Source organism: Oncorhynchus keta, chromosome 32 (assembly GCF_023373465.1).
Source record: "Oncorhynchus keta strain PuntledgeMale-10-30-2019 chromosome 32, Oket_V2, whole genome shotgun sequence".
Classification (NCBI taxonomy): domain Eukaryota; kingdom Metazoa; phylum Chordata; class Actinopteri; order Salmoniformes; family Salmonidae; genus Oncorhynchus; species Oncorhynchus keta.
The window spans coordinates 32198730-32226337 of record NC_068452.1 but is presented as its reverse complement, the minus strand read 5'-3'; the positions used below and the strand labels follow the sequence as shown (position 1 = coordinate 32226337).

General features: G+C 47.0%; 1 protein-coding gene across 2 annotated transcripts; it reads right to left on the bottom strand.

The window, feature by feature from the left end:
- Window positions 1-221: 221 nt before the first annotated feature.
- LOC118364678 (eukaryotic translation initiation factor 3 subunit D) lies at window positions 222-10195 on the bottom strand. Of its 2 annotated transcripts, none has more exons than XM_052491372.1 (16): window positions 10029-10195; window positions 9208-9333; window positions 9062-9107; window positions 8764-8900; window positions 8590-8675; window positions 8405-8477; window positions 8091-8212; window positions 7861-7993; window positions 7488-7635; window positions 3686-3816; window positions 3439-3524; window positions 3092-3221; window positions 2820-2962; window positions 2486-2678; window positions 2177-2276; window positions 222-325 (listed from the first exon to the last, which is right to left on the bottom strand). In XM_052491372.1, exons 2-16 carry the CDS (start codon window positions 9328-9330, stop codon window positions 309-311), a joined length of 1668 nt encoding a protein of 555 aa, XP_052347332.1. In that variant the 5' UTR covers window positions 9331-9333; window positions 10029-10195; the 3' UTR covers window positions 222-308. The 2 variants fall into 2 exon arrangements, with proteins under 2 accessions (XP_052347332.1, XP_052347333.1); XM_052491373.1 differs by having other exon boundaries at window positions 8091-8206.
- Between the last annotated feature and the right edge of the window lie 17413 nt (window positions 10196-27608).

The following is a 27608-nucleotide window of genomic DNA, read 5'->3' as shown; positions in this document are numbered from 1 at the left end:
TTGAACTACCCAGTAACCATTCACTCAACCGTTATACAGAAAGGTCAAGTATCTAAATATACCAGAATATTCAATTGCTATCAACAATATATACACTTCACAGATGAGCAGAATAGGAATCCTCATTATGACTCATGCCTGCTTAGTGATTATTTTTCAGTAAGAAAATAATGATCTCTCCTTTCAGTAGGAGAAAATACAAAATGAATGGAAACAAGAGCCAGTTTCTCAGATCTTTATTTGAATGTAACGAGGAAGTATTTTCTGTGTGATGCAGGCCACCTGGTAACTAGTGCAATTGCCACACCTTAGGGTTCTTGTTCATCTAGAAAAAGAGGACAGGGAGTAGAGAAATAAGGGGGGGAGAAAAGGACTTTAAAACCAGTAAACATAAGTAATTCAGAACATGTTAATGTATTGTACAAAAACTCAACTATTAATCACATTACTTACAAACCATTAGAATACAATCACATAAATAATTTAAAGTGTTCAGAGACCACTGCCCACACATTGGAATATATACAGGGCTTTCGGAAAGTATTCAGACCCATTCACTTTTCCACATTGTAATCCATTTTAGAATAAGGCTGTTACATCATTCCCCCCCTCAATCTACAAACAATACCCCTTAATGACAAAATAAAAACAGGTTTAGACCTTTCAGCCAATGTATAAAAAATGTAAACCTGGAATTTAACATGTACATAAGTATTCTGACCCTTTACTCAGTACTTTGTTGAAGCACCTTTGGCAGCGATTACAGCCTTGGGTATGATGCTACAAGCTTGGCACACCTGCATTTGGTGAGTTTCTCCCATTTCTCTGCAGATCCTCTCAAGCTCTGTCAGGTTGGATGGGGAGCGTCACTACACAGCTATTTTCAGGTCTCTAGACTTTCGATCTGCTTCAAGTCCGGGCTCTGGCTGGGCCACTCAAGGACATTCAGAGAGTTGTCCCGAAGTCATTCCTGCGTTGTCTTGGCTGTGTGCTTAGGGTTGCTGTCCTGTTGGAAGGTGAACCTTTTTCCCCAGTCTGAGCGCTCTGGAGCAGGTTCTGTACTTTGCTCTGTTCATCTTTCCCTCGATCCTGACTAGTCTCCCAGTCCCCACAGCATGATGCTGCTACCACCATGCTTCACTGTATGGATGGTACTGGCCAGTTGATGAGCTGTGCCTGGTTTCCTCCAGACGTGACGCTTGACATTCAGGCTAAATAGTTAAATCAGACCAGAGAATCTTGTTTTATATGGTCTGAGAGTCTTTAGGCGCCTTAATAAGGCAAACTCGACCTCTACGGGGTTGTAGTGGAGCAGGTTGAGAGCGTCACGTTCCTTGGCGTTCACATCACCAACAAACTAACATGGTCCAAGCACACCAAGACAGTTGTGAAGAGGGCACGACAAAACCTATTCCCCCTCAAGAGACTGAAAAGATGTGGCATGGGTTGCATGGTACCTGGTATGGCAACTGCTCGGCCTCCGACCGCAAGGCACTACAGAGGGTAGTGCGTACGGCACAGTACATCACTGGGGTCAAACTTCTTGCCATCCAGGACCTCTATACCAGGCGGTGTCAGAGAAAGGCCCCAAAAAAAATTAATAGACGGTTCTCTCGGAGACCGCACGGCAAGCGGTACCGGAGCGCCAAGTCTAGGTCCAAGAGGCTTCTAAACAGCTTCTACCTCCAAGCCATAAGACTCCTGAACAGTCAATCAAATGGCTACCCAGACTATTTGCATTGCTGCCCCCCCTCTACTCTGTTACTATCTATACATAGTCACTGTAATAACTCTACCTACATGTATATATTACCTCAATACTGGTGCCCCTGCACCAGTACTCCCTGTATATAGCCCCGCTATTGTTATTTACTGATGCTCATTTTTTCCATTGGAAACAGAATGCACCTGAGCTCAATTTCAAGTCTCATACCAAAGGCCCTGAATACCTAAAAAGGTATTGCTTTATTTTTTTGCAAATAATTCTAAAAAACCTGATTTCGATTTGTTATTATGGGGTATTGTGTGTAGATTGATGAAGGGAAAACAGTTAATTAATTTTAGAATAAGGCTGTAACGTAACAAAATGTGGAAGAAGTGAAGTGGTCTGAATACTTTCCAAATGCCCTGTGAACATAGTACAGGTACCGCATAGTGCAATGGTGGCAGTCCTCACCTTCCTCCTCCTCATCCTCTTCATCATCATCATCATCTTCTTCCTCATCTTCATCTGAGCTGAAGGTTCCGTCAGGCAAGCTATACACGCGAATCACTTGCTGTTGGCAAAAGCACACAATGATGATATTGACTCTCTGTAAGGAACACTAACATTTCTAGGGCTCTGTGTGCAGACACTGTCAGACAATGGGGGAAATCAACTACTACAAGTTGCAGAGACAAGTACTAGTCTTTCAAGTCATTGGCAGCGCTCTACAGAAACAGTCAAGGGCATGCTCTGCTCAATGGTCAGCAGTCCCGGGCTCACCTTGTTGGGGTCCTTGAGGATGAGGTACTTGCCCTCCTCCAGCTTGCGGCAGATGTCGATGACACAGCGTAGGATGCCCCAGGCGTTCTCCATGCTCAAGTTGATCTGGCTGGCAAACTCAGTGGGCTGGAACTGCTGGGTGCCCAGGACCACGTGGCGCGCAGAGTCCTTCGCGTGATAACGAGACACGTACCTAGAGACGGGAGGGCAGGGGATTTAACTGATGGAGGTCATAACCAGGTGAATTTATGGACAATTTGAAGGGGGAAAATGGTTGTTGTGAACAGTATAGTCGCACTTGACCTGTGCATGTTTTTTTTGGGGGGTGACTGACCCTAGCTTGAGGTACTCTGAGCCAGCCAGCATGGCACAGCAGGTCCAGCGGGCCAGTTTGTAGCTGTTGTTCTTCAGCTCGGTGGCCAGAACAGCTCCTCTCTGAGAGTCCAGCTTCTGACGCCAGTCCACTCCATTACAGTGCTTAAGACAAGAACAAAACATTCAACAACATTAAGCATTAGAGGGGAAGTTAACACTACATTTCATCCCCAGAGATAGTACTAGATATTTGATACTGTATTTTCTGTCATCACTCATTCCCCTTCTTACCCGGGAGTCCCACTCGTTGAGGGTCTTGACGTTGATGAAGGACACCTCTCCGTTGGCCCCGGTCATCACTCCATCGTGCTCACAGCGTACAATCAGGTCAATGTCCTCCCCCAGCTTCCAGCGGCGGTACCTGAGACAGAAACAGGTGAGTTTACAGGGCTACACAGCTACACCCCTCAACACTAACCAAGCATCCAGCAGGACACATCACATGGATCCTTTAAAAAACAGGAGTACCCAAAAAAATGTAAGAGACTTCTTACAGATGTGAATTAACTAACTGTGATTAGATGGTCTGACTGATTAGATGGTCTGCAGTAGTGAGAGCAGCACGGGTCAGTACCCACCTGTAGGCAACAGAGGCCACCTCACTCTTGTCTATGTCCTCCTCTACAAATGGGTTGGGGTTAGGGAACTTGTGCCTCTCCCCGCCCTGAGGGGAAACAAAGACACGGCATCCTATTAGAACTGAAAGAATTAACATCCAATTTAAATGTATTCTTTACAATGGCAGAAATGCTTGGACTTCCTCCACATCACACTCACATTGAAGGAATGTCACTAGACATTGGTGTATAATCGTAGTGGTCTTACCATGCGCAGACACTGCTGGCTGAAGTTATGGTTGATGTAGGTAGCCTCCATGGCCAGGTTACGGGGCGAGTTGAAGGAGTTGCCCTCATCCTGTGGTGGCTCGTTGGCAGTCTCACTCACCGTCAACAGATCTGACATGTACAGTTACAGATAATTAGATGAGCCGAATGCACAAAAACCAAACGCACCCCTAAACATTGGAATTATGACAAGAAGACTTAAATATTAGAGAGTTTGATATAAGGTAAACTACTGTTTCACTAGTAAACAAAACCTCCTTGTTCATTCAGAGTTGGACCAACAGCGTTGGACCATCACCTTCCGGCGCCGACAGAGATGGCCGCCTCGCTTCGCGTTCCTAGGAAACTATGCATTTTTTTGTTTTTTTACGTGTTATTTCTTACATTGGTACCCCAGGTCATCTTAGGTTTCATTACATACAGTCGAGAAGAACTACTGAATATAAGATCAGCGTCAACTCACCATCAGTACGACCAAGAATATGTTTTCCGCGACGCGGATCCTGTGTTCTGCCTTACAAACAGGACAACGGAATGGATCGCATGCAGCGACCCAAACAAACGACTCCGAAAAAGAGGGAAACGCGGCGGTCTTCTGGTCAGACTCCGGAGACGAGCACATCGTGCACCACTCCCTAGCATTCTTCTTGCCAATGTCCAGTCTCTAGACAACAAGGTTGATGAAATCCGAGCAAGGGTAGCATTCCAGAGGGACATCAGAGATTGTAACGTTCTCTGCTTCACGGAAACATGGCTCACTGGAGAGACGCTATCCGATGCTGGTTTCTCCACGCATCGCGCCGACAGAAACAAACACCTTTCTGGTAAGAAGAGGGGCGGGGGCGTATGCCTTATGACTAACGAGACATGGTGTGATGAAAGAAACATACAGGAACTCAAATCCTTCTGTTCACCTGATTTAGAATTCCTCACAATCAAATGTAGACTGCATTATCTACCAAGAGAATTCTCTTCGATTATAATCACAGCCGTATATACCCCCCCCAAGCAGACACATCGATGGCTCTGAACAAACTTTATTTAACTCTTTGCAAACTGGAAACCATTTATCCGGAGGGCTGCATTCATTGTAGCTGGGGATTTTAACAAGGCTAATCTGAAAACAAGACTCCCTAAATTTTATCAGCATATCGATTGCGCAACCAGGGGTGGAAAAACCTTGGATCATTGTTACTCTAACTTCCGCGACGCATATAAGGCCCTGCCCGGCCCCCCTTTTGGAAAAGCTGACCACGACTCCATTTAGCTGATCCCTGCCTACAGACAGAAACTAAAACTAGAGGCTCCCACGCTGAGGTCTGTCCAACGCTGGTCCGACCAAGCTGACTCCACACTCCAAGACTGCTTCCAGCATGTGGACTGGAATATGTTTCGTATTGCGTCAGATAACAATATTGACGAATACGCTGATTCGGTGTGTGAGTTCATTAGAACGTGCGTTGAAGATGTCGTTCCCATAGCAACGATTAAAACATTCCCTAACCAGAAACCGTGGATTGATGGCAGCATTCGCGTGAAACTGAAAGCGCGAACCACTGCTTTTAATCAGGGCAAGGTGTCTGGTAACATGACCGAATACAAACAGTGCAGCTATTCCCTCCGCAAGGCTATCAAACAAGCTAAGCGTCAGTACAGAGACAAAGTAGAATCTCAATTCAACGGCTCAGACACAAGAGGCATGTGGCAGGGTCTACAGTCAATCACGGACTACAGGAAGAAATCCAGCCCAGTCATGGACCAGGATGTCTTGCTCCCAGGCAGACTAAATAACTTTTTTGCCCGCTTTGAGGACAATACAGTGCCACTGACACGGCCTGCAACGAAAACATGCGGTCTCTCCTTCACTGCAGCCGAGGTGAGTAAGACATTTAAACGTGTTAACCCTCGCAAGGCTGCAGGCCCAGACGGCATCCCCAGCCGCGCCCTCAGAGCATGCGCAGACCAGCTGGCCGGTGTGTTTACGGACATATTCAATCAATCCCTATACCAGTCTGCTGTTCCCACATGCTTCAAGAGGGCCACCATTGTTCCTGTTCCCAAGAAAGCTAAGGTAAATGAGCTAAACGACTACCGCCCGTAGCACTCACTTCCGTCATCATGAAGTGCTTTGAGAGACTAGTCAAGGACCATATCACCTCCACCCTACCTGACACCCTAGACCCACTCCAATTTGCTTACCGCCCAAATAGGTCCACAGACGATGCAATCTCAACCACACTGCACACTGCCCTAACCCATCTGGACAAGAGGAATACCTATGTGAGAATGCTGTTCATCGACTACAGCTCGGCATTCAACACCATAGTACCCTCCAAGCTCGTCATCAAGCTCGAGACCCTGGGTCTCGACCCCGCCCTGTGCAACTGGGTACTGGACTTCCTGACGGGCCGCCCCCAGGTGGTGAGGGTAGGTAACAACATCTCCTCCACTCTGATCCTCAACACTGGAGCCCCACAAGGGTGCGTTCTGAGCCCTCTCCTGTACTCCCTGTTCACCCACGACTGCGTGGCCATGCACGCCTCCAACTCAATCATCAATTTTGCGGACGACACAACAGTGGTAGGCTTGATTACCAAGAACGATGAGACGGCCTACAGGGAGGAGGTGAGGGCCCTCGGAGTGTGGTGTCAGGAAAATAACCTCACACTCAACGTCAACAAAACTAAGGAGATGATTGTGGACTTCAGGAAACAGCAGAGGGAACACCCCCCTATCCACATCGATGGGACAGTAGTGGAGAGGGTAGCAAGCTTTAAGTTCCTCGGCATACACATCACAGACAAACTGAATTGGTCCACTCACACAGACAAACTGAATTGGTCCACTCACACAGACAGCATTGTGGAGAAGGCGCAGCAAGCGCCTCTTCAACCTCAGGAGTCTGAAGAAATTCGGCTTGTCACCAAAAGCACTCACAAACTTCTACAGATGCACAATCGAGAGCATCCTGGTGGGCTGTATCACCGCCTGGTACGGCAACTGCCCCGCCCTCAACCGTAAGGCTCTCCAGAGGGTAGTGAGGTCTGCACAACGCATCACCGGGGGCAAACTACCTGCCCTCCAGGACACCTACACCACCCGATGTTACAGGAAGGCCATAAAGATCATCAAGGACATCAACCACCCGAGCCACTGCCTGTTCACCCCGCTATCATCCAGAAGGCGAGGTCAGTACAGGTGCATCAAAGCTGGGACCGGGAGACTGAAAAACAGCTTCTATCTCAAGGCCATCAGACTGTTAAAAAGCCACCACTAACATTGAGTGGCCGCTGCCAACACACTGACACTGACTCAACTCCAGCCACTTTAACAATGGGAATTATGTAAATATATCATTAGCCACTTTAAACAATGCTACCTTATATAATGTTACTTACCCTACATTATTCATCTCATATGCATATGTATATACTGTACTCTATATCATCGACTGCATCCTTATGTAATACATGTATCACTAGCCACTTTGTTTACATACTCATCTTATATGTATATACTGTACTTGATACCATCTACTGTATCTTGCCTATGCTGCTCTGTACCATCACTCATTCATATATCCTTATGTACATATTCTTTATCCCCTTACACTGTGTATAAGACAGTAGTTTAGGAATTGTTAGTTAGATTACTTGTTGGTTATTACTGCATTGTCGGAACTAGAAGCACAAGCATTTCGCTACACTCGCATTAACATCTGCTAACCATGTGTATGTGACAAATAAATTTGATTTGAATAGATTAACTTGAGAAAGCCTCACCAAAATCAGAGTTGTCTCTCTTGTCAAAGAAGAGCTTGTTGCCCACTCTCTGCACGATAATGTCCCAGGAGTTGACTGAGCGTGTGCAGCACATCAGGGTGGCCAGGATGGCATCGGTGGCAAACACATTGCCCTGGGTCTTAGCCAACTGCAGAGAGGAAGGTATAGGGAAGGATTTACATCAGAGCAGAGAACACACTCTACTGGGCAGTGGACATTGTAATAATCATGTTTTTGTTTCTGAAATGTGTGAAACCATTAGTTCTAGACAAGAATGTTCAGACAAAACAACAACAGGACTGAATCAATAATATGTTGCTCTGGCTTATTGTATCTGGCACAGTGCTGTAAGTGTGGAATTGAGAGGGTGTACCTTGCGGATGACAGGGTCGTCGGTGGTGGTGACTGTGTGAAAGATCCTCTTGATGCTCTTGAGAGGCTTCTCATTGCGAGTGGTGACGCGGTCGAAGGCCTTGTCGTAGTACTCCAACGCACCACAGCACTCACTGAGGGAGAAAGGAAATCAACTGACTGAACTCAATGCGAGGGGGCACTCATTCTCCCCTGGATTGAGCACAGATGCAGTGTTGATAAGTCACTCACATGTCAGTGGGGTCCTCCACCTCCATGTATCTCATCTTCATCAGCCTGGGGAAGTCCATCTCCTCCTTCACCTCCCAGTCACTCCGGACCTCCACCGACGAGTCCCGGGGTTTCAACTGGGCCTTGAAATGAAAGGTATGAGGGGGGAAAGGGAAAGGGGAGGGAGGAGAGACAGGCACGTATGGTAGCGTTAGCAGGTGTTTGGGAAGACTGTTGCCAGAAACTTCATACGACTTCATCAGATATTATCTGAGGATTATCACAATACGGTTCAGATGTCCAGAGGTGCACTGATGTTGTTGATCTTCCCATACCTGGGATTTCTGGTCCCACTTCTGACGGACGCCAAACTGCTTCTGGAACTTTTTCTGTAGGCGCATGCGATCCCTGGACAGAGCCACATGAGATTAGACAGAGTTATAGAGACAACCAGAGAACAACATGTGTTTTAGAAAGCCACATTAGCAGTGGATTGGCTTAACAACTGCAGGCAGCTCACCTCTCCTTCTGCTTGGCACTCTTCGGGAGGGTCTGCATATTGAACTGGGTCAGGTTCCTGCGGTCCTTGTCCCTACGCAGATTCCTCTGTAAAAACAGAACAAAACATCCTGTTATAGAAAAGGTGACACAGAAAATACTTTACTGTGTGTGGTCGAGCAGGTTAGTCTTGTACCTGTGCAAACCTCATGCGGTTCCTCTGGTAGGCAGTCTTCTGCGTCTTGGCAGTGTCCACCAGCTGGAAGCTTGTCTCGTCCTCCTCATGGAAGTAGGCATACTGACTACCACCCCCAAACTGAGATGAATACTTGTCTGTCAAAACATTCAACCAAATGTCAAATGATGGCATCCATGGTCTGAAATACCTCAAAATCAATATTGAATATAGACATCTAGAATAGGCAATATATTCTGGATTATGTTTACACCATATCATGTTATTATCGTGAATCCTACAACACAATTTAACACACTTGTGTATCTCTTGTCCTGGTAGGTTGCTCCTGTCCAATCAGCCACCTGGACAGAAAAGTAAATCAGTCAGCCTAAGTTCCTCCTCTTGAAGCAGGGCAAACTGCTGTTTATAATTAAAGGTGAGAGGCAGCAGAGGAAGACCAACCTTTCCCAGACGGTCTCCTTTGCTAAAGGGCTGGTAGGGCATGTCCTTAAACTTCTCAGGGACAGCACAGGGACCCCACCCAGAGGGATTGTCCTGGATCTCAGGGGCATGGAACTTCGCCATGGTCTGAGGTTAGGGCAGATTTAAACATTTAAAATGAAACACAGATTTGAACAATATCTAGTTACCTTATACTATGTATATTAGATAGACATTTGATGTATATACGCAAGTGGATGATAAGATTAGTAGTAACCTAGGCCGCAGGGTCTCAGACAATGAACAGCACTGTTTTCACTCAGCAATGCACTAACATTAGATAGGCATTTCAGTTTGCGCAGTGGCCTAGTCATCACGGACCCAGGACACAACTCTTGGATTAGTAAGAAACTGCCAACGATAGACTATTTGAATATTGGATTCTCTGCATGATGATTTCATTTGCAATGTACATTTGCATTTGCTAACGTCGTTATCTACAATACCCTAGCCTAAGCTTGCTAACGTTAGCCAGCTAGCATTATATTAACGGGCGACCAAGTTAGATAACTTAGCTAACCAAAAATGTCACAACACCCAAAACTAGTAAAGGGACATTAATCGGGGACATCAACAAGTGAGCGCAACTACGTTCTGTTTCCATATGGACACTATGGCAAGCTAACCAGCATGCTCGTCAGCCAGGTGGCAGATAGGATTCTGCTAAGCTAACGGCGGTGGCAGTAACATCCCCTCGAGTACATCTCACATTATGTTTACCCTAAACGTCATTTTAAACATGACATGTTCATACATCTTTATATGTCTTATTCGAATCTCACCTTTGAGATTGTGACGACCAAACGGCAGCTTTTATTCGGTCAATCAGCCGAGTCACAATTTTCTTCTAAAAGCGCCGTACAAAAAGGAAGTGGAAAAGTACTGTAAATAGTTGTTTCCGGCAGACTGTAAGCTATGTGGCATATTGCTGCCTTTCACAGGTCGGAGTGTGAATTGCACATTTTGTTCAAAAAAAGTGAAATTGGGAGAAAGAAAATTATTGCACCACCATCTACCCCTAGATATACACCACTATCCCCAACAAACCCACCACCCTTCACACTACTTTGGCCCTAACATCCTACACCAGGCCATCACACTGGGAGGCTGGAACCCCTTCTCTCAAATCCGCCTGTAGTTCTTCTGCACTAAAATCTCAACACCCAAAATGTCTCTGCTGCTTCTACCACTAAATCAGTCTTCTGGGATTTCCTTTCCATCTGTGCAGTAATGACCATAGCAATAAATGCCAAGAAGTCAACCTTACTAAAGCACAAACTGTTTGGTTTACTCTGTACTGTCCCAATATTCACAGGGATCCTCTCAGGCTCCCTCACCCTTTCTCACCATCCTCTACTTTCCTCACTGTTTTTTGTTGTGGTATTTTATCAGGATCCCCATTAGCTGTTGCTGAAGAGGCAGCTACTCTTCCTGGGGTCCACACAAAACATTACATAATACAGAACATCAATAGACAAGAACAGCTCAAGGACTGAACTACACACATTTAAAATAAGAGCAATTGAGCAAAAAAAGGTCCTACTGACAGTTACACACATTACTGACAGTTACTCACACATCAGTACATATACAGAAATTATTCAGACCCCTTGAACTTTTCCACATTCTGTTATGTTACAGCCTTATTCTAAAATGGATTAAATTGTTTTCCCCCCTCATCAATCTAAACATAATACCCTATAATAACAAAGCAAAAACTGTTTTTTAGAAATTTTTGCATTGCTTAAAAAAAAACTGTGAATATGACATTTACGTAAGTATTCAGACGCCTTACTCAGTACTTTATTGAAGCACCTTAGGCAGGGATTACATCCTTGAGTTTTCTTGGGTATGACGCTACAAGCTTGGCACACCTGCATTTGGGGAGTTTCTCCCATTCTTCTCTGCAGATCCTCTCAAGCTCTGACAGGTTGGATGGGGAGCGTCGCTGCAAAGCGATTTTCATGTCTCTCAAGAGATGTTCGATCAGGTTCAAGTCCAGTCTTTGGCTGGGCCACTCAAGGACATTCAGACACTTGTCCCAAAGCCACTCTTAAGTTGTCTTGGCTGTGTTCTTAGGGTCGTTGTCCTGTTGGAATGTGAACCTTCGCCCCAGTCCTGAGCGCTCTGGAGCAGGTTTTCACTAAGGATTTCTCTGTACTTGGCTCCGTTCATCTTTGCCTCGATCCTGACTAGTCTCTCAGTCCCTGTCGCTAAAAAACATCCCCACACCATGATGCTGCCACCACCATGCTTCACCGTAGGGGTGGTGCCAGGTTTCCTCCAGATGTGACGCTTGGCATTCAGGACAAAGAGTTCAATCTTGGTTTCTTCAGACCAGATAATCTTGTTTCTTATGATCTGAGAGTCTTTAGGTGCCTTTTGGCAAACTCCAAGAGGGCTGTAAATGTGCCTTTTACTGAGGAGTGGCTTCCGTCTGGCCACTCTTCCATAAAGGCTTGATTGGTGGAATGGTGCTACAGAGATGGTTGTCCTTCTGGAACGTTCTCTCATCACCACAGAGGAACTCTGGAGGACTTTCAGAGTGACCATCGGGTTCTTGGTCACATCCCTGACCAAGGCTCTTCTACCCCGATTGCTCAGTCAGGCCGGACGGCCAGCTCTAAGAAGAGTCTTGGTGGTTCCAAACTTCATCCATTTAAGAATGATGGAGGCCACCGTGTTACTGAATATTTTCAGAATGCACTGTATGACAAACAGGAGTGGCAATATAGTTCGCTACCATCCTCAGTAGATTTCCATCTAAATTGTCAATACCAGGCGGTTTCTCATTATTGATGGACAACAATACATTTTCACACTAACTTGACAGAATAGAAAATGACAATGCTTTCCTTTCATTATTAAGTCTTTTATGCATTTCATGCCTGAGTTTGCCCACTTTGCCTATGAAATAGTCATTAAAATAAGTGGCAATATCAAAAGGTTTTGTGATGAATGAGCCTTCTGATTCAATGATATATGGAGTTGAATGTCTTTCTGTTCATTATTTCCTTTAAAGTATTTTTTTTCCTTCATATACTTTATAATATTCATCTTAGTTTCATGATTCATTTTCTTTTTCTTTTTGTTTCAACTTAGTCACATAATTTCTCAATTTACAGTACATTTTCCAATCAGATGTGCAGCCAGACTTATTAGCCTACTCATTTTGCTTCATCTCTCTCAACCACACAGTTTTTCAATTCCTCATCAATCCACAGAGCATTAACAGTTCTAACAGTCAGTTTCTTTATAGGTGCATACTTATCAATAGCTGGAAGAAACAATGTCATAAATGCATCAAGTGCAGTGTCTGTGTGTCACGTTCTGACCATAGTTCTTTTGTGTTTTCTTTGTTTTAGTGTTGGTCAGGACATGAGCTGAGTGGGCATTCTATGTTTTGTGTTTCTATGTTGGGTTTGTTGTTTGGCCTGATATGGTTCTCAATCAGAGGCAGGTGTTTGTCATTTTCTCTGATTGGAAACCATGTTTAGGTAGCCTTTTTTGTGTTGGGTTTTGTGGGTGGTTGTCTTCTGTCTTTGTGTTTATGCACCAGATAGGACTGTTTTGGTTTTTTCACATTTGTTTTTTTTGTATTTCGTGGTGTTCACGTTTATTGTCCTTATTAAACATGTTGAACACTAACCACGCTGCATTTTGGTCCTCTCCTTCAACGGAAGAAAATCGTTACACTGTGTCACGACTTCGCCGAAGTCGGTCCCTCTCCTTGTTCGGGCGACGTTCGGCGGTCGACGTCACCGGCCTTCTAGCCATCGCCGATCCACTTTCATTTTCCATTTGTGTTGTCTTTGTTTTACCCCACCTGGTTTCAATTCCCCAATTACATGTTCATTATTTAACCCTATGTTTTCCCCATGGTTTTGTGCGTGTTTGTTTATTGTATTTACGGTCCGTATTGTGGGCTCGGTATTATCGACTTGTATTTGAAAGTCTTGAGTAAATTTACGTGTATTACTCATCTCTGTTGTCCTGCGCCTGACTCCTCTGCACCAGCTACACCCAGACCTATTACAGTCTCATTACACACATCAGACCAACACATCCTTTTTACATCTTCAACTTAGGAATCACTACAAAACATTTTGTATGATCTCCTATACACTATTTTAGGCCCAGCCTTTGGAACTTTGGCGTTTCTGGATATAGCCCACTACAGTATAGTATGGTCACTATGTCCAATGGGTGTGGATACAGTTTTAGAACAAAGCATTAGAACAAAGCATTCTGCAGCATTAGTAAAAATGTGATCAATACATGTGGATGATATATTTCCTGTAGTGTTTGTAAACACCCTGGTTGGTTGATTAATAACCTCAACCAGATTACAGGCACTGGTTACAGTAAGAAGCCTTGTTTTCATCAAGCTGTCCGCTCAAGACCAGTCTATATTCAGGTCACCAAGAAAATAGATCTCTCCGCTAACATCACATACACTATCAAGCATTTCACACATATTATCCAGATACAGCCTGCTAGCACTTGGTGGTTTATAGCAACACCCAGCAAGAATAGACCTTCGACCGCAGTACTTCAAAAACATTTGACATGAGATCGTCTCTTGACAGGAATATGGCTCTGAATATATATACCAACACCTCCCCCACAAGTATTCCTGTCTCTTCTATAGATGTTATATCCCTGTATTGCTACTACTCTATTATCAAAGGAATTATCTAAGTGAATCTCAGAGATAGTCAATATATAAATATTATCTGATGTAAGCCAGTTATTGATTTCACTAACCTTATTTCTAAGGCTATATATTCATATGGGCTATCTTTATCCCTTTACTGGGTAGCTTATCAGAGAGAACATAATATTGAGAAGAAGAAAATAGAACAAAGCAAGAAAATAACAGACTCCGTCCAGGTCTCATGTGGCGACTCTGCGATTTCATCCACAACAATGTTATTTTGCCTTGATTAGCCTTCTAGATAACCCTGTTTCCCTGTCATTGTTAACATAGATGTCATTTCTCGTGGACTTACAGTTAGTTGCCATCTTGCTGCTGTCCTATTTTCATCACATCAAGTGCTCCCTGGGAGAAATGCAAATTGTTTTTCAGGTCCTAGACCTATGTGGTAAGATCTGCCTCAGCATATGACACTTTCTGCATTGCTCTAACCCTGGTAACCTCAACCTGTCTCACTCACACAGGACATGTCTGATCCCAAGCAACATGGGCAACCCCACAATAGAAACACACCACTTTTTCCACCAAAACTGCACACTCCTTTGTCCCATGCCCTCCTGTACACCTCTCACACTTCCAAATCTCCCTCCTACATACGGCTGCAATATTACCATAAGCTTAGTACCTGAAACACCATAGTGGGTTTGAAACAAAATCTCTTTTGGGATACCTGACATATCCTAGCATGACTTTATCTGGTAAAAACTCACCATCAAAACTCAAAAGGATAGACAGCGTCTCCTCAGTCTCGAGCTTGCCACTGGGACTGCGTCGCACTAAACTGCGTGCATCACAGACACTGGGGATCCTCAACTCCACCTCAACATTCTAACCCACCCGTTATCGCTCCTTTCAGCTGTGCTCAAAGCAAGACACGTGGTGCGGAGCGCCCGCTATTAACGACAAGAATAACAAAGGACTGTATGGAACAAAAATAAGCAGAGATAAAGCCTACATATATTCTTACCATATATTCTTCACCTGTACCTTCACCCAACCATTCTGGGCTGTACTACAAGACTTGCACAACCAGGTATCGAGCGTTCAAGAAATGATATCCTATGGTGCTAATATAAAATATGGAATTTCTCACCAGTGTAGTCATAAATCTTGCCATAATTATCATTACCAAAGTGAAAGCGGGGAAAAGAAAGGGTGAGTGTGTGGAGAGAGGGTTGGGGAGGTGTGTGTGTGTGTGTGTGGGGGGGGGGCATTTTAATTCTAGCTGATCACTGCCACACTGGACAAACTTAGTCAGGTGTAACTGCTTGGCTGGAACAAATGTTCACACATCTCCGAAACCTGGATTAATATGAAACCTTGATTTACTGGTGACCAAGGAATGTGTTTAATTGCAGAGAACATAAGCCTTGAAGAGCAGGAGATGATCCAGCTGGCAGAAGATGCAGAGAGGAGTGCAGTAGTCCCATGTATATTGCAGTATCTGCACTACCTGCATGAGGCAGCTTGATGTACAAGTACAACCCCTGGACAGGACACCAGTCTGTTGCAGGGGGGTGATGCACAGGTACACCCCTGGACAGGACACCAGTCTGTTGCAGGGGGTGATGCACAGGTACACCCCTGGACAGGACACCAGTCTGTTGCAGGGGGGTGATGCACAGGTACACCCCTGGACAGGACACCAGTCTGTTGCAGGGGGTGATGCACAGGTACACCCCTGGACAGGACACCAGTCTGTTGCAGGGGGGTGATGCACAGGTACACCCCTGGACAGGACACCAGTTTGTTGCAGGGGGGGTGATGCACAGGTACACCCCCTGGACAGGACACCAGTTTGTTGCAGGGGGTGATGCACAGGTACACCCCTGGGCAGGACACCGGTCTGTTGCAGGGGGGTGATGCACAGGTACACCCCTGGACAGGACACCAGTTTGTTGCAGGGGGTGATGCACAGGTACACCCCTGGACAGGACACCAGTCTGTTGCAGGGGGTGATGCACAGGTACACCCCTGGACAGGACACCAGTCTGTTGCAGGGGGGTGATGCACAGGTACACCCCTGGACAGGACACCAGTCTGTTGCAGGGGGTGATGCACAGGTACACCCCTGGACAGGACACCAGTCTGTTGCAGGGGGTGATGCACAGGTACACCCCCTGGACAGGACACCAGTCTGTTGCAATGGGGGTGATGCACAGGTACACCCCTGGACAGGACACCAGTCTGTTGCGGGGGGGGTGATGCACAGGTACACCCCCTGGACAGGACACCAGTCTGTTGCGGGGGGTGATGCACAGGTACACCCCTGGACAGGACACCAGTCTGTTGCAGGGGGGTGATGCACAGGTACACCCCCTGGACAGGACACCAGTCTGTTGCAGGGGGGGTGATGCACAGGTACACCCCCTGGACAGGACACCAGTCTGTTGCAGGGGGGTGATGCACAGGTACATCCCCTGGACAGGACACCAGTTTGTTGCAGGGGGTGATGCACAGGTACATCCCCTGGACAGGACACCAGTTTGTTGCAGGGGGGGGTGATGCACAGGTACATCCCCTGGACAGGACACCAGTCTGTTGCAGGGGGGTGATGCACAGGTACATCCCCTGGACAGGACACCAGTCTGTTGCAGGGGGGGTGATGCACAGGTACATCCCCTGGACAGGACACCAGTCTGTTGCAGGGGGGTGATGCACAGGTACATCCCCTGGACAGGACACCAGTCTGTTGCAGGGGGGTGATGCACAGGTACATCCCCTGGACAGGACACCAGTCTGTTGCAGGGGGGTGATGCACAGGTACATCCCCTGGACAGGACACCAGTCTGTTGCAGGGGGGTGATGCACAGGTACACCCCTGGACAGGACACCAGTCTGTTGCAGGGGGGTGATGCACAGGTACACCCCCTGGACAGGACACCAGTCTGTTGCAGGGGGGTGATGCACAGGTACACCCCTGGACAGGACACCAGTCTGTTGCAGGGGGGTGATGCACAGGTACACCCCCTGGACAGGACACCAGTCTGTTGCAGGGGGGTGATGCACAGGTACACCCCTGGACAGGACACCAGTCTGTTGCAGGGGGTGATGCACAGGTACACCCCCTGGACAGGACACCAGTCTGTTGCAGGGGGGGGTGGGGGTGATGCACAGGTACACCCCCTGGACAGGACACCAGTCTGTTGCAGGGGGTGGGGTGATGCACAGGTACACCCCCTGGACAGGACACCAGTCTGTTGCAATGGGGGTGATGCACAGGTACACCCCTGGACAGGACACCAGTCTGTTGCAGGGGGGTGATGCACAGGTACACCCCTGGACAGGACACCAGTCTGTTGCAGGGGGGTGATGCACAGGTACATCCCCTGGACAGGACACCAGTCTGTTGCAGGGGGGTGATGCACAGGTACATCCCCTGGACAGGACACCAGTCTGTTGCAGGGGGGGGTGATGCACAGGTACATCCCCTGGACAGGACACCAGTTTGTTGCAGGGGGGTGATGCACAGGTACATCCCCTGGACAGGACACCAGTCTGTTGCAGGGGGTGATGCACAGGTACATCCCCTGGACAGGACACCAGTCTGTTGCAGGGGGTGATGCACAGGTACATCCCCTGGACAGGACACCAGTCTGTTGCAGGGGGTGATGCACAGGTACATCCCCTGGACAGGACACCAGTCTGTTGCAGGGGGGTGATGCACAGGTACATCCCCTGGACAGGACACCAGTCTGTTGCAGGGGGGTGATGCACAGGTACACCCCCTGACAGGACACCAGTCTGTTGCAGGGGGTGATGCACAGGTACATCCCCTGGACAGGACACCAGTCTGTTGCAGGGGGGTGATGCACAGGTACACCCCTGGACAGGACACCAGTCTGTTGCAGGGGGGTGATGCACAGGTACATCCCCTGGACAGGACACCAGTCTGTTGCAGGGGGTGATGCACAGGTACATCCCCTGGACAGGACACCAGTCTGTTGCAGGGGAGGGGGTGATGCACAGGTACATCCCCTGGACAGGACACCAGTCTGTTGCAGGGGGGGTGATGCACAGGTACACCCCTGGACAGGACACCAGTCTGTTGCAGGGGGAGGGGGGTGATGCACAGGTACACCCCTGGACAGGACACCAGTCTGTTGCAGGGGGGTGATGCACAGGTACATCCCCTGGACAGGACACCAGTCTGTTGCAGGGGGAGTTTGTTGGGGGGTGATGCACAGGTACACCCCCTGGACAGGACACCAGTCTGTTGCAGGGGGGGGTGATGCACAGGTACATCCCCTGGACAGGACACCAGTCTGTTGCAGGGGGGGTGATGCACAGGTACATCCCCTGGACAGGACACCAGTCTGTTGCAGGGGGTGATGCACAGGTACATCCCCTGGACAGGACACCAGTCTGTTGCAGGGGGGGGTGATGCACAGGTACACCCCTGGACAGGACACCAGTCTGTTGCAGGGGGGTGATGCACAGGTACACCCCTGGACAGGACACCAGTCTGTTGCAGGGGGTGATGCACAGGTACACCCCTGGACAGGACACCAGTCTGTTGCAGGGGGGTGATGCACAGGTACATCCCCTGGACAGGACACCAGTCTGTTGCAGGGGGGGTGATGCACAGGTACATCCCCTGGACAGGACACCAGTCTGTTGCAGGGGGTGATGCACAGGTACATCCCCTGGACAGGACACCAGTCTGTTGCAGGGGGGTGATGCACAGGTACATCCCCTGGACAGGACACCAGTCTGTTGCAGGGGGTGATGCACAGGTACATCCCCTGGACAGGACACCAGTCTGTTGCAGGGGGGTGATGCACAGGTACATCCCCTGGACAGGACACCAGTCTGTTGCGGGGGGGGGGTGATGCACAGGTACATCCCCTGGACAGGACACCAGTCTGTTGCAGGGGGGTGATGCACAGGTACATCCCCTGGACAGGACACCAGTCTGTTGCAGGGGGGTGATGCACAGGTACATCCCCTGGACAGGACACCAGTCTGTTGCAGGGGGGTGATGCACAGGTACATCCCCTGGACAGGACACCAGTCTGTTGCAGGGGGGTGATGCACAGGTACATCCCCTGGACAGGACACCAGTCTGTTGCAGGGGGGTGGGGGTGATGCACAGGTACATCCCCTGGACAGGACACCAGTCTGTTGCAGGGGGGTGATGCACAGGTACATCCCCTGGACAGGACACCAGTCTGTTGCAGGGGGTGGGGGGTGATGCACAGGTACATCCCCTGGACAGGACACCAGTCTGTTGCAGGGGGGTGATGCACAGGTACATCCCCTGGACAGGACACCAGTCTGTTGCAGGGGAGGGGGTGATGCACAGGTACATCCCTGGACAGGACACCAGTCTGTTGCAGGGGGGAGGGGTGATGCACAGGTACATCCCCTGGACAGGACACCAGTCTGTTGCAGGGGAGGGGGGTGATGCACAGGTACATCCCTGGACAGGACACCAGTCTGTTGCAGGGGGAGGGGGGATGCACAGGTACATCCCCTGGACAGGACACCAGTCTGTTGCAGGGAGGGGGGTGATGCACAGGTACACCCCCTGGACAGGACACCAGTCTGTTGCAGGGGGGGGGGTGATGCACAGGTACATCCCCTGGACAGGACACCAGTCTGTTGCAGGGGGGGGGGGTGATGCACAGGTACATCCCCTGGACAGGACACCAGTCTGTTGCAGGGGGTGATGCACAGGTACATCCCCTGGACAGGACACCAGTCTGTTGCAGGGGTGGGGTGATGCACAGGTACATCCCCTGGACAGGACACCAGTCTGTTGCAGGGGGGGGGTGATGCACAGGTACATCCCCTGGACAGGACACCAGTCTGTTGCAGGGGGGGGTGGGGGTGATGCACAGGTACATCCCCTGGACAGGACACCAGTCTGTTGCAGGGGAGGGGGGGTGATGCACAGGTACACCCCCTGGACAGGACACCAGTCTGTTGCAGGGGGGGGGGGGTGATGCACAGGTACATCCCTGGACAGGACACCAGTCTGTTGCAGGGGGGGGTGATGCACAGGTACATCCCCTGGACAGGACACCAGTCTGTTGCAGGGGGGGGGTGATGCACAGGTACATCCCCTGGACAGGACACCAGTCTGTTGCAGGGGGAGGGGGGTGATGCACAGGTACATCCCCTGGACAGGACACCAGTCTGTTGCAGGGGGGGGGGGGGGTGATGCACAGGTACATCCCCTGGACAGGACACCAGTCTGTTGCAGGGGAGGGGGTGATGCACAGGTACATCCCCTGGACAGGACACCAGTCTGTTGCAGGGGAGGGGGTGATGCACAGGTACATCCCCTGGACAGGACACCAGTCTGTTGCAGGGGGAGGGGGTGATGCACAGGTACATCCCCTGGACAGGACACCAGTCTGTTGCAGGGGGAGGGGGTGATGCACAGGTACATCCCCTGGACAGGACACCAGTCTGTTGCAGGGGGGGGTGATGCACAGGTACATCCCCTGGACAGGACACCAGTCTGTTGCAGGGGGGTGATGCACAGGTACATCCCCTGGACAGGACACCAGTCTGTTGCAGGGGGTGGGGGTGATGCACAGGTACATCCCCTGGACAGGACACCAGTCTGTTGCAGGGGGGGGGGTGATGAACAGGCACATCCCCTGGACAGGACACCAGTCTGTTGCAGGGGGGTGGGGGTGATGCACAGGTACATCCCTGGACAGGATACCAGTCTGTTGCAGGGGAGGGGGGGTGATGAACAGGTACCTCCCCTGGACAGGACACCAGTCTGTTGCAGGGGGTGATGCACAGGTACATCCCCTGGACAGGACACCAGTCTGTTGCAGGGGGGTGATGCACAGGTACATCCCCTGGACAGGACACCAGTCTGTTGCAGGGGAGGGGGGTGATGCACAGGTACATCCCCTGGACAGGACACCAGTCTGTTGCAGGGGGGTGATGCACAGGTACATCCCCTGGACAGGACACCAGTCTGTTGCAGGGGGAGGGGGGTGATGCACAGGTACATCCCCTGGACAGGACACCAGTCTGTTGCAGGGGGGGGGTGATGCACAGGTACATCCCCTGGACAGGACACCAGTCTGTTGCAGGGGGGGGGGTGATGCACAGGTACATCCCCTGGACAGGACACCAGTCTGTTGCAGGGGGGTGATGCACAGGTACATCCCTGGACAGGACACCAGTCTGTTGCAGGGGGTGATGCACAGGTACATCCCCTGGACAGGACACCAGTCTGTTGCAGGGGGGTGATGCACAGGTACATCCCCTGGACAGGACACCAGTCTGTTGCAGGGGGGTGATGCACAGGTACATCCCCTGGACAGGACACCAGTCTGTTGCAGGGGGGTGATGCACAGGTACATCCCCTGGACAGGACACCAGTCTGTTGCAGGGGGGTGATGCACAGGTACATCCCCTGGACAGGACACCAGTCTGTTGCAGGGGGTGATGCACAGGTACATCCCCTGGACAGGACACCAGTCTGTTGCAGGGGGGTGATGCACAGGTACATCCCCTGGACAGGACACCAGTCTGTTGCAGGGGGTGATGCACAGGTACATCCCCTGGACAGGACACCAGTCTGTTGCAGGGGGGTGATGCACAGGTACATCCCCTGGACAGGACACCAGTCTGTTGCAGGGCCTTGAATACTTTAAACATATGGCGCGTCGTCCCTACCAGATCGTCGTTATTCTAGATAATGTACAGAGCGTCATTATTCTAGATAATGTACAGAGCGTCAGCGTATATTCCTTCATACAGATAGTACGGGCTGATAATGTAGGCTATATGTCAGACAGCAGCACAGTTACTGTGGATTGAAACACTTTTACTTCTCTTTTGAAGCCATTCAAGTGATCAGGGTTCTGGGAATTACGCAGGAGAAAATGATGTACAGCATCAATTCGGAGGAGATAAAGATACATACTGATGGGCTAGAAAACATGTGAGCCTCAGCCCTCAGCAACTACCTGAGGGTATGTTATTAGTAGTCGTTTTGTTACCATACAGTGCTCATATCAATTGCCATTTTCACTAACACAGTTTTGCCTACTGTTTGATTGATATTATTTCATGTTAATTTTGTTATGCCAATTCTTTTCAATGGGCCTTTCAAATTATCTTTGTGATATAAAACAGGCGAGGGAGGGGTGAAAGAGGCGAAGAGTCAGAAGACCAACGGTACAATGTTTAGCACAAAGTGTGAAGAGGGAGTGTAGGGATCTGGCTAAGGAGTTTATTAGGTTGATGGGCAAGTCTGCTTCAGTGGACGCAATCACTGGTTACATGGCCCCAGAGGAGAAAGTGGCAGTCAGGTTTAACTGTCTATATCAGAAGCCAGTAATGTGTGCCTCTCTCTGTGTGTTAAGGGTGGCAGCTGAATCAGAGCTCTTATCAATGTAACATAAGTGGCAATACATCGTTTTAGGTTTAATTTACAATTCAATCAGTCACAAACATTTAATTTCATTGTCTAAAATGTAGTGGACTAATTCAAATGGCCCATACATGGCGTCCCTGGAGGAAAAAGTGAGTCATCCTTAACCACCAGGAATGGTGAAGGATGACGCACACCTTTGGACCAGAGCTCATACAAAGAATGTTTACCTACAGTGCATTCGGAAAGTATTCAGACCCCTTCCCCCTTTCCACATTTTGTTATGTTACAGCTTTATTCTAAAATTGTGTAAATTGATTTCCCCCCCCCTCATCAATATACACACAATACCCCATAACGACAAGGAAAATAAAAACGTAATAAAAATAAAAAAATTAATTATAGCAAATATATATTTAAAAAAACAGAAATACTTTATCTACATAAGTATTCATACCATTTTATATGAGACTCGAAATTGAGCTTAGGTGCATCCTGTCTTCATTGGTCATCATTGAGATGTTTCTACAGCTTGATTGTAGTCCAGTTGTGCTAAATTCAACTGACTGGACATTATTTGGATTCTACCTGAAACCAAGAAGGGTTTTCCTCTGGTGAAGGGTTTTACACTGGTGAAACTTGACAGGTAGATGCCCTCACCACTTCTACTGAAATTTCAGGTGGTCTTTTCAAACAGCTCTTACACTAAAAGGGCATTATCATCATTCAAAAAATGTCACACTATTATTTCAACCTCATACTATGGAAATATATATAAAACAAAGGAAAAATCACAGTTTTGATGCACTGGGCTTTTAAGACATTTTTAAGAATTGCACTATGAACTTTTTACATGTATTTTTTATAAGCCTTTTAAGTTTTATCATAAGAAGTGTTTTGTGCACCTGGGCCCTGGTGGATAAAATGTGGACGCCACCTGCACCTACTCTGTAAATAATCAGTCCTCAACAATCTGCGGTGGTGATTACAGATTGGGGATATAATGTAACTTTTAACACACTTTCTTCTCGCATTTTATCTTATACAGAAATGTGGAACATGTTTAGCAAAAGGAATGTACTTAATAAAATAAAGTGTGTTTGGCGCTAAATGAGGACTAAATGCAATGGAGTGAAATGTTCAACATGCACAAACCTTTATACAGATCCACCACCATATTTTACAGTAGGTATGGAGTTCTTTTCTGCTAATGCTTTTCTCATTTTGGCCAAAGCTCTATTTTCATGTCTTCCTACAAATGTAAACACCTGGAGTTTTCTAAATGGCATAGGCACTTGGATTAAAACCCGTTGCTTTGGTCAGATGACATGTAAATGGAGCTCTTTGGCCATGCATGCAAGTGGTGGTTTTGGCCTCGAAATGAGAATGCATGAGCAGAAAAGAACCCCATACCGACTGTAAAATATAGTGGTGGATCTTTGATGTTATGGGACTATTTTGCTTCCACTTGTCCTGGGGCCCTTGTTAAGGTCAACGCAATCACGAACTTTACCCAAATTCAAGACATTTTAGCCCAAAACCTGGTTGCCTCTGCCAAGAGGCTGAAACTTGGCTGCAAGTGGATCTTTCAGCAAGACAACACATCAAAAAATTGTGAATTGGCCACAAAATCCAAATTTTGCAATGGTCATCTCAGTCTCCGGACTTGAAACCCATTGAAAACCTGTAGTTTGAATTGAAGAGGGCAGACCATAAGCGCAGATGAAGGATATTTTTGGATCTGGAATGACCAGTGTCGTTTTCCTTGCAAGGTGGGGTATTGAAAGGAATTGAAAACAGGGGTGTCAATAATTTTGACCCATATCCTTTTGAGAATTGTTTTTATTACTTGTTAAACAAAATTGTGCAATTGTGTTAGTTTAAAATAACATAATTTACCCAATTTGTTTGCATACAATATACAGTAGCTCAGTATAATTTTTTTAAACATACATTTTTGCTCAAGGGTGTCAATAATGTCGGACCCAACTGTACATCATTGGCCATAATGCAATTAGACCCAGATGGATGCAAAGTCAAGCTTTCTCAAATCTTAACACGATCAGTCTCAGATTACTCAGATCACAATGTTTATTCCTTTCTATGGCATTTACAAGACAAAAATATTTACTAATTTGTCTTACAGTGACTTCTATACAGATTGCCATCTGGATCTAGTGGCCCATGGCACAGAGAAACGTTATGCATTAGCCTACATGAACAGAATGGCTCTAACTTCCCCAAATCTTCAAAATTACAGTGGTGAGATAAAGTGGTGAGATAAAGTTTGTGAACCCTTTAAGATTTTCTGTACTTCTGCATAAATTTTAGTCATCAGTAGTTATTGCGTACAAGGAATACGAATATTAAACGTTTGGTCTACTTTAGATTAATCTAGAGGTTCACGTACTGTTTCCGACAAAGAAATTAAAAAGTACAATTGTTTTTGTGTTATTTGGAAAAATAAAACATTGATTTGATATTTGTTTAATCGGGTTAATTTGATCTATTACTAGAACTCAGATGAAGATCTGATCACATTTTAGGTCACATGTATTCTGAAATGCAGAAAATCCTAGAGTTCACTAACTTTCTCTCACCACTGTAAATGCAGATCCCAAAACAATTTATGCAACTTTTTAATTACACATTTTGGTGTCAATGCCAGTTTCTGTTGCTTTGTAATATATGTTTCCTCCACAACAATTGTTTAAATTGAGACCAGACTGTTATCATATTTCTTCTTTGTTTATGGTAATATTGAACAAGTTACTAAACTCTGCCTTCTTCTATCATGTACATTTAATTATGGGGAAAGTCTATTCAGGTACCTTTACACTACAGACATATTTGTAACATTTTAATGGTGCACACTATGCAATTGGAAAGTCCGGATAAATTATTTCATATTTAAAGTGATTATATTACTAAATATATTTGAAATATTAGATTAGAATGCAACATTGTGTCCCTGTGGGTACATTTTGTGATAGCTCTTTGAATGTAATTTCATTCACCTCTAGCCAAGCAAGCAGCAGCCATGTTGGTCTGCAGTTAAGCTCAGTTAACCCAGAAGTAAAGTCTAGCATAATTGGTCAGCTGCTCGATTAAGTTAGGGGTCCATGCATGTTAATTAAGAGAGCAAGAAATGCTAGAACAAGGAGCAGAACCGTAACAAGGTTGCAAGTTGAGGGCAAAATGCCCCCTCCCCTTCCGAAATTCGAAAGATGCTCACACCTGAGAAATCGTGATTTGTCCAAATAACCCCCACCGGAACTACTGCTGCTCGTTATCCTACGCACCCAGTTTAGTCCTGACAGATTCTACGGTACCAGATCTGTCCACGAGAGGTCAGTCTGAAGTAGGCTATCTTCCACAGATTATTATCTTATTCTACAGATTTGCTCCCAAGTGACACAGTGGTCGAAGGCACTGCATCTCAGTGCAAGAGGCGTCATTATAATACCTGGTTCGAATCCAGGCTGCATCACATTTGGCCATGATTGGGCGGTGCACAATTGGCCCACCATCGACCAGGTTTGACCGAGGTAGCCCGTCATTGTAAATAAGAATTTGTTCTTAACTGACTTGCCTAGTTAAATAAAGGTTAAATTGAATTTAAAAAAGAAACCTAAAATGTTCCATATCCTATTCTACCTACCTGCAGTCCTGCAAATATTCTACACTTCTGGAAATAATAATCAACAAATAGACCTGGAGTTATGATGATAATGATGGCATCCATGAGTTCACCCCCAGTCCAGTCTGACTGTGATCGTAAACAGACTCCAATACCCTCAAGTTATGACATCACAACGGAGACAAAGTGCTAAATGCAAATGTAACAGAATTAAGAACGTACTTAAGCTTACTCCACAGCTAGATTGAAATGTTGCAGATGGAGCTATGGCATTTGATATTATTCCACAGCTTAAATGGTTGCTTTGTTGTCAAGGAGGATATGTTAGCAAAGCAAAGGTCCTGGGTTTGAGCTTCAGTGTGAGCTGCAAGCGGTACTTGCTAAGCAAGCAGCATAATGTCTGTAACACAAAGGTCGGCTTTGAAACATTGATAATCTGTCAAGTTTAAATTTATGCTTTGTATGCATGTTTTGAATTGGTCTTGGTTTGTGAGATGTGCTAAAATATTCATGTTTTGCCGTGGCTGATGAATATGATTGGATAGGGACTCTCAAAGGCATCCAACCTCACAGTCCTCTCATCAGAGGATGCTGCTGTTTAGGCAAAACTCCAAGGTTACCTGTGCATTGCAGTATGCAAGCAATGCCCTTCAACAAACGTGGGCAGGCAAGCATTACCCTTGTGCTGAGAATAACATTACTGTGGAGACCTCTGCCTCTGAAATCAAACGTTCTGTCACATCACGTTGGGATATGCACATTAACACGCTGTGTCTGTATTAAAAGTGACAAGATTAATCATTACTCTGATTAGGATGCACTAATAGACTAGAACACATCTGTAGCATATTCACTCTAATTTGTTTTGATGATTTTAGTGCTCAGCAGAGTATAAATGTGATAAGACATTAGTCAGACAGCATTTCCAAAGTCCTATCTAATCACAACCAAAAAAAAAAAGAATAAGTTGTACACTCTTAGAAAAAAGGGTTCCCCAAATCCTCAAAATGTTCAACAGTGGCACCATCGAGAGCATCGTGACTGGTTTCATCACCGCCTGGTATGGCAACTGCTCGGCATCCGACCATAAGGCGCTACAGAGGGTAGTGCATATGGCCCAGTACATCACTGGAGCCAAGCTTCCTGCCATGTAGGACCTATATTCTAGGTGGTGTCAGAGGAATGCCCAAAATACTGTCATAGACTCGTCACCCAAGTCATTGACTGTTCTCTCTTCTATCGCACGGCAAGCGGTACCGGACCGCCAAGTCTAGGTCCAAAAGGCTCCTTAACAGCTTTTACCCCCAAGCCATAAGACTCCTGAACAGCTAATCAAATGGACACCCGGACTATTTACATTAACCCCCCACTCCCGCACTGCTGCTACTCACTGTTTTTATTGTTATTTTATTGTGTACATTTTTATTATATTTTTACTGTATTTTATAGATATTTTCTTAACCAACAATGCAGTTCAAGAAATATAGTTAAGGGCTTGTAAATAAGCATTTCACGGTAACGTCTACGCCTGTTGTATTCGGCGCATGTAACAAATACAATTTGATTTGATTTGAAAAGGGTTCTTCAGCTGTCCCCATAGGAGAACCCTTTTTGGTTTCAGGTAGAACTCGTTTGGGTTCCATGTAGAATCCTTT

Bases quoted from the DNA above. Each gene is read 5' to 3' on its own strand.
- LOC118364678 (XM_052491372.1), bottom strand. From the start codon at position 9,330: ATGGCGAAGTTCCATGCCCCTGAGATCCAGGACAATCCCTCTGGGTGG. The intron at 8,478-8,589 runs GTGAGCTGCCTG...GGCTCTGTCCAG, and splicing joins AGTGCCAAGCAGAAGGAGAG to GGATCGCATGCGCCTACAGA. The intron at 3,222-3,438 runs GTGGGTACTGAC...TTTCTGTCTCAG, and splicing joins GTGGCCTCTGTTGCCTACAG to GTACCGCCGCTGGAAGCTGG.